A 12,729-nucleotide genomic window follows, 5' to 3' on the forward strand; every position below is an offset into this window, starting at 1 on the left:
TTTAGAGCCCAGATTGCTTATCATGGAGGGAGTGCAGTTGGGATCTACTTAAGCAAAGCTACATGGGCCAGCAGGAGTGCTGTAATTTTTATTTATTTTTTTATTAGGGGAGAGCACGAACACAGTCCCCTACTACCACAACTTATGCAGTCGAGTTTCCCACATTTGAGGAAATCATAGGTATCAGAACATCTGGAGTGCAATGGATAAGCCTCGCCCTGGGAAAACAACCTTCATGATCATGGTATCTCCCCTGCCAGGTAAGTATATTTTATTACTATTTTTAAATGATGTTACATATCCTTCATATCAGTAAAATTATAATACTAATCCATACAGTCACTGTTCTGGAGAGTTGATTGTTCAACATTTACCAGCACACTGCCCAGCCCTAGCATACCACAGGGCTTAGCAATGTGCTCTGTCATGCATTTGTAAAATCTGAAACAATAGAATATTTCTGCATTCTATTTCTTTAAAAGGGTTGCAAATGGTATGTCTACCATTCTGGCGCACAAAATCTGGATCAGCCCCTAGAGAAAGTTCTTTGTCAACGGTAAACACTAGGCAAAAGTGTTGAAAACGAAGATGATAGCTGGTGATGAAGGGAGACTGGAGGGGAAGAGGAAGAGCAGGGAGCCCATGGTGTGGAGGGTAGAAGGTGGTGGGCAAGGGGGAAGGTCATGTGAGGAACCAGACGGGAACTTTGGCTAGAGCCACCCACACTCATGCGCATCCAAAAGAAACTTCCCAGGAGTCCTTGGAAAAGAGCAACCATCCGTCAGCCAGTGAGATTTCACCACGTCATATCAGCTCAACCACCCTACAGACCCTTTAAATATCCCCCACACGGATCACCCTACGCCACTTCCCTGGCCTCTGTCCCCGGGACCAGAGAACCTCGTTGGGCGGGATGTGCTATAGTAAATAAAACTTATTATTCCACACTTCGTGGCTACGCCCTTCTTTCTTCCTTGGCGGGGAAAAATACCTTACATTTGGTGCCGAAACCCGGGAGGAGTCAGAAGTCCACAAGGACCGCTCCTCTCCCCTTCCTCTCAGAGAAAGAACCAGGATCTCCAACTTTCCACCTACTTCGGCACACTGTGTGGTAAGTTCCCTGCCTCCAGCCTCCCCTCAGTTCTTTCCACCAAGACTCCCTGTCAGAAACTGCAGCTGCATCAGGGACCTCTTCTCCATTCCGTTCCAAGTGCGTGTGTGCCCATGAAGACATCCTGGTCACTCCCAGTTTACTTAACTGTCTGGTGGCCAGAGATTGAGTTGCGGGATGCCAATGCTCAACTCTGACTGCTCAGAGAACTGAGGGTGGCCATAGAGGCACAGTAATCTAAACCTAATCCAAAAACACTCCTGGAGTTGCCTTATCCGAAATCTCTTCCTCCCTAAAGAAGAAACTGTTCTTCTCCGCTGTGGCCAGGCCACAGAATCCACTGGATAATTGGACCAGGTAGCCTCCTGAAGGGATTTTCAATTTTAACATCCTCACCAATTTAACTATCGCCAAAAGAACTGGGAACTGGTTGGAGATCCCTTACATTCAGGGCTTCTAGTATTGCGCTCCCATCTTAATCTCTGTGCCACCTGCTACACAGTGCAGGCCCTTTTAGGCCAGAGAAACCTCACCTAAACCCTCCGCTCTAAATCTTTCCTCCTTAGCCAACCCCCAACTCTCTCCCCCTCCTGCCTGAACCTCGGGGGTGCCCCTCTCTCGGGACCCCTCTCTGGTCCCTCTGCGGACCTCTTCTGCTAGGGTCTCTTCCCTCCCAAGAGCCTCCTCCCCTCCCTTCATGGGGTCCTGTTTCTCATTTACCTGCAAATACCAGTCTCTCTTTCTCCTCCCCTGCTGGCCAGGGGCCCCTCACTTCTCCACTGTGTTCTTTTTCTTTTTTTTTTTTTTACAGGGACAGAGAGAGAGTCAGAGAGAGGGATAGATAGGGACAGACAGACAGGAACAGAGAGAGATGAGAGGTATCAATCATTAGTTTTTCGTTGCGAATTGCGCCACCTTAGCTGTTCATTGATTGCTTTCTCATATGTGCCTTGACCTGGGCCTTCAGCATACTGAGTAAACCCTTGCTTGAGCCAATGGCCTTGGGTCCAAGTTGGTGAGCTTTTTTTTTTTTTTGCTCAAGCCAGATGAGCTCGCGCTCAAGCTGGCAACCTCGGGGTCTTGAACCTGCGTCCTCCGCATCCCAGTCCAACGCTCTATCCACTGCGCCACCGCCTGGCCTGGCTCCACTGTGTTCTTAAGCCCCTCCTCTGTCAGGCCATCTCAGCCTGCCATTGGGCCTTATACCGGTTTGCAGGACGCCCAACCCCAATTTTCCTGCAGGAAGTTCTGGCCCTGTCCTGCCCCAGGCTCCCACGTTTCTGGCTGGATCTGGGTGCTAGGCTCCCCAGGAGCCCCCCTCCTTTTATTCTAACCCCCAAACCCCTATCTGAGACCTGTGAACATGGCATTTAAAGTTTTTAATGGTCGCGGCTAGTAGGAAACAGTCGAGACTGTTTGCCAGGCCCGCATGCAGCAAAAGGTAATGCTCCAAACCCAGACTCTTGTGGCAGCCCTGAAGCCGGCAGAGCAACAAGGGCAAGCCACAAAGAGGAATCCCACCAGCAGCTTGCTTTAAGTGTGGCAAGCAGGGTCAAAGGTCCCGGCAGGGCCCCTGCCCGCAACTGCCCACTGAGCCCTGCCCTGACTGCAAGCAGCTGGGTCACTGGCGGAGTGATTGCCCCATTTGGGCAACAGGCCTTCCTCAGCACCTTTACATGGAGGACGAGCCACCCAAGTGGGAGGCCAAGCCAGCCAGGCGGAACCACCACTGGAACTCTTAGACATCATGGACGACTGACACGGCCTGGACTCGGAGACTCCCACCATCCCCACCCACACTGAACCCAGGGTAATGCTTCAGGAATGGGTAAGTCCATCTCATTTCTTGTAGACATGGGAGCTACCTTCTCTGTTTTGCCATCACACTCTGGACCGCTAGTTCCCTCATGGGTCTCAGTAATGGGAGTGGATGGGACCCCTACCTTTCCCCTTCGTAGGCCACTCCTGACATGTAGTTTTGCCTGAAGCTTGCCACCACGCAGGACCGCTAGCAGTCAGAACCACTGGGCTCTACCCATCTCCGGCTCACCAAAAGGCTGGACCCTGCAGATCCCCCTATTACTCCTCTTTTTAAAAAATTCTTACAGAACCGCATCCACAAAGTTTCTCAACTCACGGCCAAACAGATGTTCCTCACGATTCCCCTCAAAGCCACCACCTTACAATCTCCCCTCCCCACAATTCCCCTAACCAGCAGGAAGTAGCCAGACAAACAGCAGCGCCCCTATTTAACACAAAAGGTCGGAATGTAAGGTGGTGGGCAAGGGGGAAGGTCACGTGAGGAACCAGAGGGGAACTTTGGCTAGAGCCGCCCACACTCCTGCGTGCCAAAAGAAACTTCCCAGGAGTCCTTGGGAAAAGAGCCACTGTCTGTCAGCCAGTGAGATTTCACCACGTCATATCAGCTCAACCATCCTACAGACCCTTTAAATATCCCCCACATGTATCACCCTATGCGACTTCCCTGGCCTCTGTTCCAGAGACCAGAGAACCTCATTGGGTGGGATGCGCTGTACTAAATAAAACTTTAAAAACAAACAAACAAACAAACAAAAATTTTTAATGCGCTGTACTAAATAAAACTTTTATTATTCCACACTTCGTGGCTACGCCCTTCTTTCTTCCTCAGTGGAGGAACAATACCCTACAGAGGGGACAGGAAGAAACTCCAGCCTGGAAGGCCCCTTCGGAGGCCTGTAAGAACTTTCGCTGGGAAGAGATTATGAAGCATCAGCAGCAGACGGGCAAGAGGGACAGACTGCAACTGGGAATGCGGCACCAGGTTCCTCCCAAACCCTACTCACCTTCTCGTAGTAGCGAATTTCGTACTCTGTGCCATTGGCCCCAGGGGCTCCAGGGGAAACGGGCTCCCGCCATGACAGGGACACACTCTGCGGTTCCACTCGGTCCCTGCGAATCTCATCCTCCTCCCAGGGTCCTGAAAGTAAGTAATGTGGGATTTTCGACTTGGATCCGACTGCAAGGCAAGGCCAGGGAACTGGAAGGGTGGAGCGTGTGGAGACTGGGGGCGGGGCTAGAGATGGTTGAGGGGCGTGGCCTACCGGCTGTGGGTGGGGGCGATAGGTCCCTGAGGGTTAGAGTCAGTGAGGCCAGAAGGAAGAGAGGACTCTGTCACTCCACACGTAGCTCTCCACGTGACTAGCTCCTCTGGCGAAATGTGCCAGGCCTCCTGCTGCTTGCCCTTCCCCTACACTCTAGCTCCCTTCTTGGCGGTTGGTTTTAATCTCCCAAGCTCTTTATCCATTTTCTGTGGTTTAGAGACATTAGAGAGTACTTAACTACTTAACTATTTTAGCGATCTTATCAAGAGGCAATATGCTCAGCATACTAGAAATAAAAGGAAACTGCCTCAACATAATAAAAGCCAGGTATAAAAGACCACAGCTGACATCTTACTCGACAGTGAAAGGCTGACTGACCGCTTTCCCTCTAAGATCAGGAACAAGACAAGGGTATCTACTCTTGCCACTTTGATTCAACATAGTGTTGGAAGTCCTGGGCAGAGCAATGAATCCAGAAAAAGAAATAAAAGAAATCCAGACTGGAAAGAAAGAAGTAAAATTATCTCTGACTACAGAGATATGTATAGAAAACCCTAAAGATTTCACCAAAAAAACCCCCACAAAAACCTGTTAGAACTAATAAATACAGCAAAGTTGCAGGATACTCAACACACAAAAATCAGTTGTAGGCAGTATCTGGTTAGCTAAGTTGGTTAGAACATTGTTATAAAACTGTCCAGGCAGTGGCACAGTGGATAGAGCACTGGACTGGGATGCAGAGGACCCAGGTTAGAGACCCTGAGCTCGCCAGCTTGAGCAGCACAGGCTCATCTAAAAAGCTCACCAGTGTGACCTGTGGTGGCGCAGTGGATAAAGCGTCAACCTGGAAACGCTGAGGTTGCCGGTTCAAAACCCTGGGCTTTCCTGGTCAAAGCACATATGGGAGTTGATGCTTCCTGCTCCTCCCCCCTTCTCTCTCTCTCTCTCTCTCTCTCTCTCTCTCTCTCTCCTCTCTATAATGAATAAATAAAATCTTAAAAATAAATAAATAAATAAATAAATAAAAAGCTCACCAGCTTGGACCCAAGGTCGCTGGCTCAAGCAAGGGGTTACTCGGTCTGCTGAAGGCCCACGGTCAAGGCACATATGAGAAAGCAATCAATGAACAACTAAGGTGTTGCAATGAGAAACTGATGATTGATGCTTCTCATCTCTCTCCGTTCCTGTCTGTCTGTCCCTATCTATCCCTCTCTCTGACTCTCTGTCTCTGTAAAAACAAACAAAAAAACACCAAAGTTGCAGGTTCAATCCCTAGTCAGGGCACATATGGGAAGCAACCGACGAATGCACAACTAAGTGGAACAACAAATTAATGTTTCTCTCTCTGTAAAATAATTAAAAGAAGAAGAAGAAAAGAAAGAAAGAAAAACAAAAAGAAAAGAAAGAGAGGAGCCAGAAAGTTATGAAGAAAACCAAGAGCCAATGAGGTCACAGAAGTGAGCCCCTGGAAAGAGAACATTTAAGAAGCTTCTCTCACCTGACCAGGCAGTGGCGCAGTGGATAGAGTGTCGGACTGGGATGCCGAGGACCCAGGTTCGAGACCCCGAGGTCACCAGCTTGAGCGTGGGCTCATCTGGTTTGAGCAAAAGCTCACCAGCTTGGACCCAATGTCACTGGCTCAAGCAAGGGGTTACTCAGTCTGCTGAAGGCCCATGGTCAAGGCACATATGAGAAAGCAATCAATGAACAACTAAGGTGTCACAACACACAACGAAAAACTAATGATTGATGCTTCTCATCTCTCCAATCCTGTCTGTCTGTCCCTGTCTATCCCTCTCTCTGACTCTCTCCGTCTCTGTAAAAAATAAATAAATAAATAAAATTTAAAAATGAATTACTTAAAAAAAAAAAAAAAAAAGAAGCTTCTCTCCTGACACTTTTGGTTATTAGCTATGGGTCCATGAGGAAGGGCCAGTTTCCTCATGTGTAGAATGGAAACAACAATGACACCTCACAGGCTTGCTGTGAGATTGTATGAAGTAATGAACATGGAGAGCATACGCACAATGCTGACAGAGTGAGCGCTCCATACAAGTCTGCCAACAAGAGGGGCCAGTGGTCAGCAGTGTCACAGGCTGAGAAGAGATAGGGCTAAGATGATGATTCAAAGTGCCCTCTGACTTTTAACAATATGGAGGTTTGTAGTAACTTCAGAGGATTAATGGAAAGTTGATGTCAGATGGTGATGGGCCCAGGAAGTGGAGACAGGGCGTATGTAGCTCAGTCTTTGTAAAGTCTGCCTCACTGGTGGTGGTACAGTGAATAGAGTGTCAACCAGGGACACTGAGGGCCCAGGTTCAAAACCCCAAGGTTGCTGGTTTGAGTGTGGGTTCATCCAGCTTGCTCACCAGCTCGAGCACAGGGTCACCAGCTTGAGCACAGGGTCACCAGCTTGAACATGGGACCATCAACATGATTCCATGGTCACTGGCTTGAGCCCAAAGGTCCTTGGCTTGAAACCAAAGGTCATTGGCTTGAGCAAGGGGTCACTGGCTTGAAGCCCAAGGTTGCTGGCTTGAGCAAGAAGTCACAGGCTTGGTTTGTTTGGAGCCCCCTGGTCAAGGCACATATGAGAAAGCAATCAATGAACAACTAAAGTGCTGCAACTAAGAGCTCATGCTTCTCATCTCTCTCCCTTCTAGTCTGTCTCTTTCTTTCTCTCTCTCAAAAAAAGAAAAAAAGTGTGCTAATGTGGCTTCCTGTTTTAAATGGTCTCCATCTAGCAGTCCCACCTCCAGTTTTTCTTAAATTTTAGTTAAAACAAAGATACAGAAAGAGTAAAAGACCCAGAACATCACCATAAACTCATCTTGACAGCTGATTGCCAGAATGGGAGAGTGTGGGGGGGGGGGGAGTAGAGTGGTATATTTCTACGTGTGATAATCCAGTAGAACTAGATTGAAAAGTGTCATTGTAGTGAACCCCAAGCTAATCTTCCCATGGATTGACATCGCCTCCCATCCTAAAAATAATTTGAAAGGTCCTGTATCCTTCCTCCCACCATCTAACCCTTAAAAAATAGCAAGGTCTGGCCTGACCAGGTGGTGGCACAGTGAATAGTTTGTCAGACTGGGACACAGAGGACCCAGGTTCAAAACCTCAAGATCACTGGCTTGAGCACAGGCTCATCAGCTTGAGCACGGGGTCGCTAGCTTGAGTCCAAGGTCGCTGACTTGAACAGGGGGTCACTCGCTCTGCTGGAGCCCCCTAGTCAAGGCACATATGAGAAAGCAGTCAATGAATAACTATGCCGCAACGAAGAATTGATGCTTCTCATCTCTCTCCCTTCCTGTCTGTCCCTCTCTGACTCTGTCTTTGTCAAAAAAAAAAAAAAAAAAAGCAAGGTCTGTATCAACTGGACAATGCTCAGCCATCACTCGACGGCACAGTTGCTTTTGAGGAAAAGTGCTCTTCCTTATTCCCACGGAATGCCTCTCAGCCTAAATCCACTTGGAGACGGCAGCCCCCAGAGAAGACGTGGCACAAAAGGGAGCAGAGTGAAAAGTACCCTCGGCGGCGGCACAGTCCCTTGTAGATACAAATGGATGGCATAGACAGGAAGGTGCTAGGAATATCATTTTTTACAACTACATTTGTTGAAAGCATCTGATGGCCAGGATATAGAGGTAAGAGAAGGTTCCACTTCAGCTCCATAGGTATACATTAGATGAACGCCTGATAAATCTTGAAAAGGGAGCTAAAAACTGAACCCAAGCACCTGCTCTCCCACTACACGTTTGTGATGAGATTCATCCAGCACCCAAGTGGGGCCGAGAATGCAGTAGACACTACTGGAAACCTGTTCAACAGCCATGTTCCTCATCTCTGATGGTTGAACGCAATTTTTGATTCAGGATCTATTGTCTCCCACCCACCCCAGGTGACTCAGGTTAATTATGATTGTTCTAAGACATCTGTGAGTGCTCATTCCCCTTGCCATCGATTGCTTTAAGGTTGCGCTTGCAATCCAGTTCTAGCCAACAAAAGGAGAAATCAACTGAGAAGGGATTCTGGAAAAGGTTTCTGCTCTTAAAAAGACACCTACAAGGAAGAAACGGTTCCTTTACTGCTCTGGATGGTAAGGTTATGATGTCTGGAGCCAACTTATCACCATGAAGAAGCCAGCCTATGTGACAAGGACAGCGGAGTAGAAAGATGGAAAGAGCTGGGGTCCTGGAGGACACTGTTGAGCTGTTAAATTAACCAGACTGTAACTCCACTCTACTTAAGTAAACTAAGAAATCATTTTAATCAAATATTAGATTGAGATTTATTATTACTTGCAGCTGAAAGCTTCACAACCAATCCAAAGGACAATTCACTCATCTTAGTTTTTTTTTTTAATCAAACACCAGCTATTTAATTGTTCAAGAACAAGTAAACAGAAAACACCAAGAAATCAAGCATATAAAAAGGATTTCCAAATAAGCAAGCAGAAATGTTATTCTGAAGACTCAGGAGGGGCAGATCTTTAAGAGTCATTTAGTGTGACAGAGGAACAAGTAAGGAGACTGCTTGGCATCTTCAGGAGGTGAAAGAAAACATAAAACTCCATAAAATAGGAGCTGAAGGCCACGAAAATAAAACCGGTGGAGAAGAAAAAGAAACAAGATGAGATGAGATAAAAGTGGAGATAATGAGGCCCTGGCCGGTTGGCTCAGTGGTAGAGCATTGGCCTGGCGTGCAGGAGTCCCGGGTTCGATTCCCGGCCAGGGCACACAGGAGAAGCACCCATCTGCTTCTCCACCCCTCCCTCTCTCCTTCCTCTCTGTCTCTCTCTTCCCCTCCTGCAGCCAAGGCTCCATTGGAGCAAAGTTGGCCCGGGCACTGAGGATGACTCTGTGGCCTCTGCCTCAGGCACTAGAATGGCTCTAGTTGCAATAGAGCGTAGCCCCCGATGGGCTGAGCATCGCCTTCTGGTGGGCGTGCCGGGTGGATAATGGTCAGGCACATGCGGGTGTCTGTCTGACTGCCTCCCCGTTTCCAGCTTCAGAAAAATACAAAAAAAAAAAAAAGAAATCAGTTTTATTGTTTGAAAGATGATTATCATTCCACTCAAATGAGTTAATGTAGAAATTGATATTTCACAGTGCCAAACAGAGCAGCCAGCACTCAATCAGTAGAAGTTTAGCACTTTTATTAATAAATAAAAATAAAGAGTATTTCCTTAACATAATTTCTATATCTCTCTCAAAACAACAGGATTGTTAATATGAAAAAACAGATAAAATTCTGTATTGCATATTTCCTAATAGACAGTTCTAGATATGAATATAGAGACAGAAACAGAAAAAAATGTAGAAGGATATACTCCAAGATATTAACAGTTGTTTATCTCTGGGTAATAGAATTATGGGTGCTTTTTTCCATACTGGATTTTTTAAATGTAAATGAGGTAGCAAATGTTAAATCACAACAGAAATCGTATAAAAATGGATTTGTTGTTCCAGAAAACCAGACAAGCTGGACAATCTCTCCCAAAAGGCAGAGGAAAAGATTAAGAACTAAAAATGATAAAGGAAGTGACAAGATTTGAGAATCAGAAAATGGATGTACAACCCAAGGCTTAGAGAGATTCTTAAGAGAGATACTGGAGCAGTCAGAAGCTCTAGTTAAAGCAATAACTGAAACAGTTCTTTCCAGGAATAAAAGGTGTGCAAATAAAAAGTTTTACTATGTTCCAGCCAAACTCAATGAAAAGAGTGATACTGGTTAAATTTTATTTTCATCAATAGGTTCAAGAATTATACACGTGTGTGTGTGTGTGTTTGTGTGTGTGTGTACACATATATACCCAAGTTACTTACAGAAGAATGAAAATTACCCTGACCTCAGACTTTCCGCAATACAATCACAAGAAGACAGGGAAGTTGAGTCACAAAACAATCATATCTTCTCCGATATGAAAAGATAGAAACTATTCCATTCACTTATCCCTCTTGCAAAGGATACTTGAAACTGAACCCCGACTGAATGAGAGACAAAGCAAAAGTAATTTCAAGAATGAGGAAGGTGTAGTGTAAAAGGGTTGTAGGTCTTCATTTCTCCATCTCAGTTCCAGACTCAGAAATGTGACCATTATGTACTGATCAGTGGATTCTATCGCCCCTACAGTCTGACCCTACGTGCTTCCTCGCTCTTTTCCGGGACTAAGAAAGAGGTTGACCGAAGCAGCAAAACTCTTGCGGAGGCTGCGGTCTGGAGAATCCCTCTAAGATAGAAGAGGGGATATGATTCTGCTTCCTACTGAATTTCTTCTAAAGGAAGGACGAAACACTGAGAGACTTTCCACCTCTTTTTTCAAGGGAAAGGCAACTGCAGAGTTGGGTGGAGGGCAAAGGCTTTAAGCGCAGTGAGGAAACGGGGCGGGGGTGGGGAGGACCCCCACTGGCTCCCACCGACTTTCTAAAACGCTCATTTCCTCTCAGGCCCAGCATCAGGGAGTCACCGGCATCCTGACTCTCTCCCCTGGCCTTAAGGAAGGGGGGTGACCCTCAGTGGGGATCACCCGGGTCGGGGGTTTCGGGGGTCACTTCGCCTCCTGGAGAGATGCTGGGCGCTTGTTTGCGGCGGCGTTAGCAACTGCGGCTTCTCTGAGGTGGCTGCGGGGTGTGGGGATGATCCCGTGGGATCGACGGAGGTGGCGGGGGTAGGGCGCGGGGTGTGGACGCGCGCGGGCGCCTCACGGGGGCGCGGAGGTCCCGGCGCGCGGGGCGGCCTTACCCCCGGGCCCGGTGGAGACCGTGACCTGCGCGTAGGTGGCTCCTGCGGCGGCCGCCGGGCCCGAGACACCGTTGAGCGCCGCCACGCGCACAGTGTAGCGCGCCCCGGGCCGCAGGTGGAGCAGCGTGGCGGCGCGCTCGCGGAGCCCGGCCTGGCGCGGCACGAAGGCCACGCGCGGCTCGCACGGCTCGCACGCGCCCGCCGGGCCCTCGCGGCCGCAGCGCAGGCAGAGCAGTGAGTACGTGACGTCCGAGCGGCCGCCCGAGTCGGCTGGCGGCAACCAGCGCAGCCGAAGCGCCAGCGGCGAGCGGCTCAGGCTGTACTGCAGGTTCCGTGGCGCCGACGGCGGCCCTGGGGCGGCACAGGGGGCGGGCGCCGTCAAGGGGCGCGGCTGGGTGGCGGCACCCGGCAGCGAGGGGCGGGGCGGGGCGGGGTGCGTAGGGCCAGCAGGGGGCGGGGCGGGGCGCGTAGGGCCAGCAGGGGGCGGGGCGGGCAGGGCGGGGGCCAATGAGGGGGGAGAGAGAAGGTTGTGGGGCCGATTGGGGGTGGGATGCAGCACTGGGGCGCGGCCAATGGTGGGGTGAGTGGAGGTTAATGAGGGGACGAGGATGGAGGTATGAGGACCGAGAACAGAGCGTGAGGGGCTTGAGTCCGCCTCCTAACTGGAGGATGAGGCGAGGGGGGGACGGGACGTCGGGGGTGGGTGGAGGCGGTCCACTCGCTGATCTGCCTAGAAGCCCAACTTCATCCCTATGTCGGGATTCTCCCCGTTTTTTTCTGGTTCTTCCAACCCAAAGCCCCGGGTCCCCATCCCCAACCAGGCTCCCTTCCCTCCACCCCAGTATCTAGTCGTCAAGTCTGCCTTTACCCTTGCCAGTGCAGAGCCCCCTGAGCTCATCAACGCTTTGATCTGACTTTATTGACACCCCCCCCCACACCCTTCCTAATGCGTTCTGGAGGGAGACTCACGGGTGCAGGACGCCCAGGGCGGGTCAGTGGGCGAGCGCGCGTAGCTGTCCTGACACACGCAGAACGTGGAGGCGTTTTCCAGGGCCCGGCTGTGTTCTGGGCACGGCGAGCAGAGGGGCCGCCGTGAGGACACCTTGTAAAACCCTGGGGGACAGGCTGTGAGGAGGAGCCGTGTGAGAAGAAGGGGGCTCCTCCACAGCTTTCTCCCCCACTCACCTGCCTTCTCTCATTACGGTAGGGGTTATTTCCTCTAATTGTGGTGGGGAAGTGGGGGGGGGGCTCAGCTACTCCAGTACTGCCCTATGGGATGGCAGCTCCCCTCTAAACAACCCCATACTGCCTAACCCTTAATAAGAGCTTAACGTGTGCTAGAACACTGGAGTGTCTTACTTCTAGTAATTCTTTTAATCCTCACAACAACCTGTGAGGTCTGTGCTTTATCCTCATTTTTAAAATGAAGACAGTAAGGCTCAGAGAGCTTAAGTAACTTGCCCAATGTCCCACGGATAGTAAATGGTGGGATTCCACCCCAGAAGACTGGTTCCAGGACCCTGATGCCCCTTGGAAAAAAAACGAACCAAACTTTCCAGTCTTGATGTGAGAACAGAAGAGAAGTGCCTCCACAGTTACCAAGGGACAGACAGACACCCACACACTCCCAGTTACACAGAGACAAACTCTCACACACACATGTTGTCAAAGCTCACCCTCCCACCACTATTTGGGGATAATGCAGCATACATCCTCAACTCAACACTTGGTTTCAGTTTGCAAGAGAGGCCAGCCAGGTGGAGGGGAGAGGAGAGAAAGAAGGGGGACAGT

General features: G+C 49.5%; 1 protein-coding gene and 1 non-coding gene across 4 annotated transcripts in view; both read right to left on the bottom strand.

The window, feature by feature from the left end:
- Window positions 1-12,729, bottom strand: part of EPHA10 (EPH receptor A10) — a 39,935-nt gene that overhangs the window by 17,517 nt on the left and 9,689 nt on the right. For 2 of the 3 annotated variants that reach the window (XM_066375894.1, XM_066375893.1), the window contains exons 4-6: window positions 11,908-12,063; window positions 10,939-11,289; window positions 3,937-4,070 (exon numbers count right to left, since the gene is read on the bottom strand). In XM_066375894.1, the coding sequence (XP_066231991.1) occupies window positions 3,937-4,070; window positions 10,939-11,289; window positions 11,908-12,063 (641 nt within the window). The remainder of the gene's footprint in view (window positions 1-3,936; window positions 4,071-10,938; window positions 11,290-11,907; window positions 12,064-12,729) is intronic. The other variant, XM_066375895.1, reaches the window with a different exon arrangement.
- Window positions 105-268, bottom strand: LOC136401727 (U1 spliceosomal RNA). The gene has a single exon (XR_010750732.1). It is a non-coding gene; the product is annotated as a U1 spliceosomal RNA (small nuclear RNA).

The sequence above is a fragment of the Saccopteryx leptura genome, chromosome 3 (assembly GCF_036850995.1).
Source record: "Saccopteryx leptura isolate mSacLep1 chromosome 3, mSacLep1_pri_phased_curated, whole genome shotgun sequence".
NCBI lineage: Eukaryota > Metazoa > Chordata > Mammalia > Chiroptera > Emballonuridae > Saccopteryx > Saccopteryx leptura.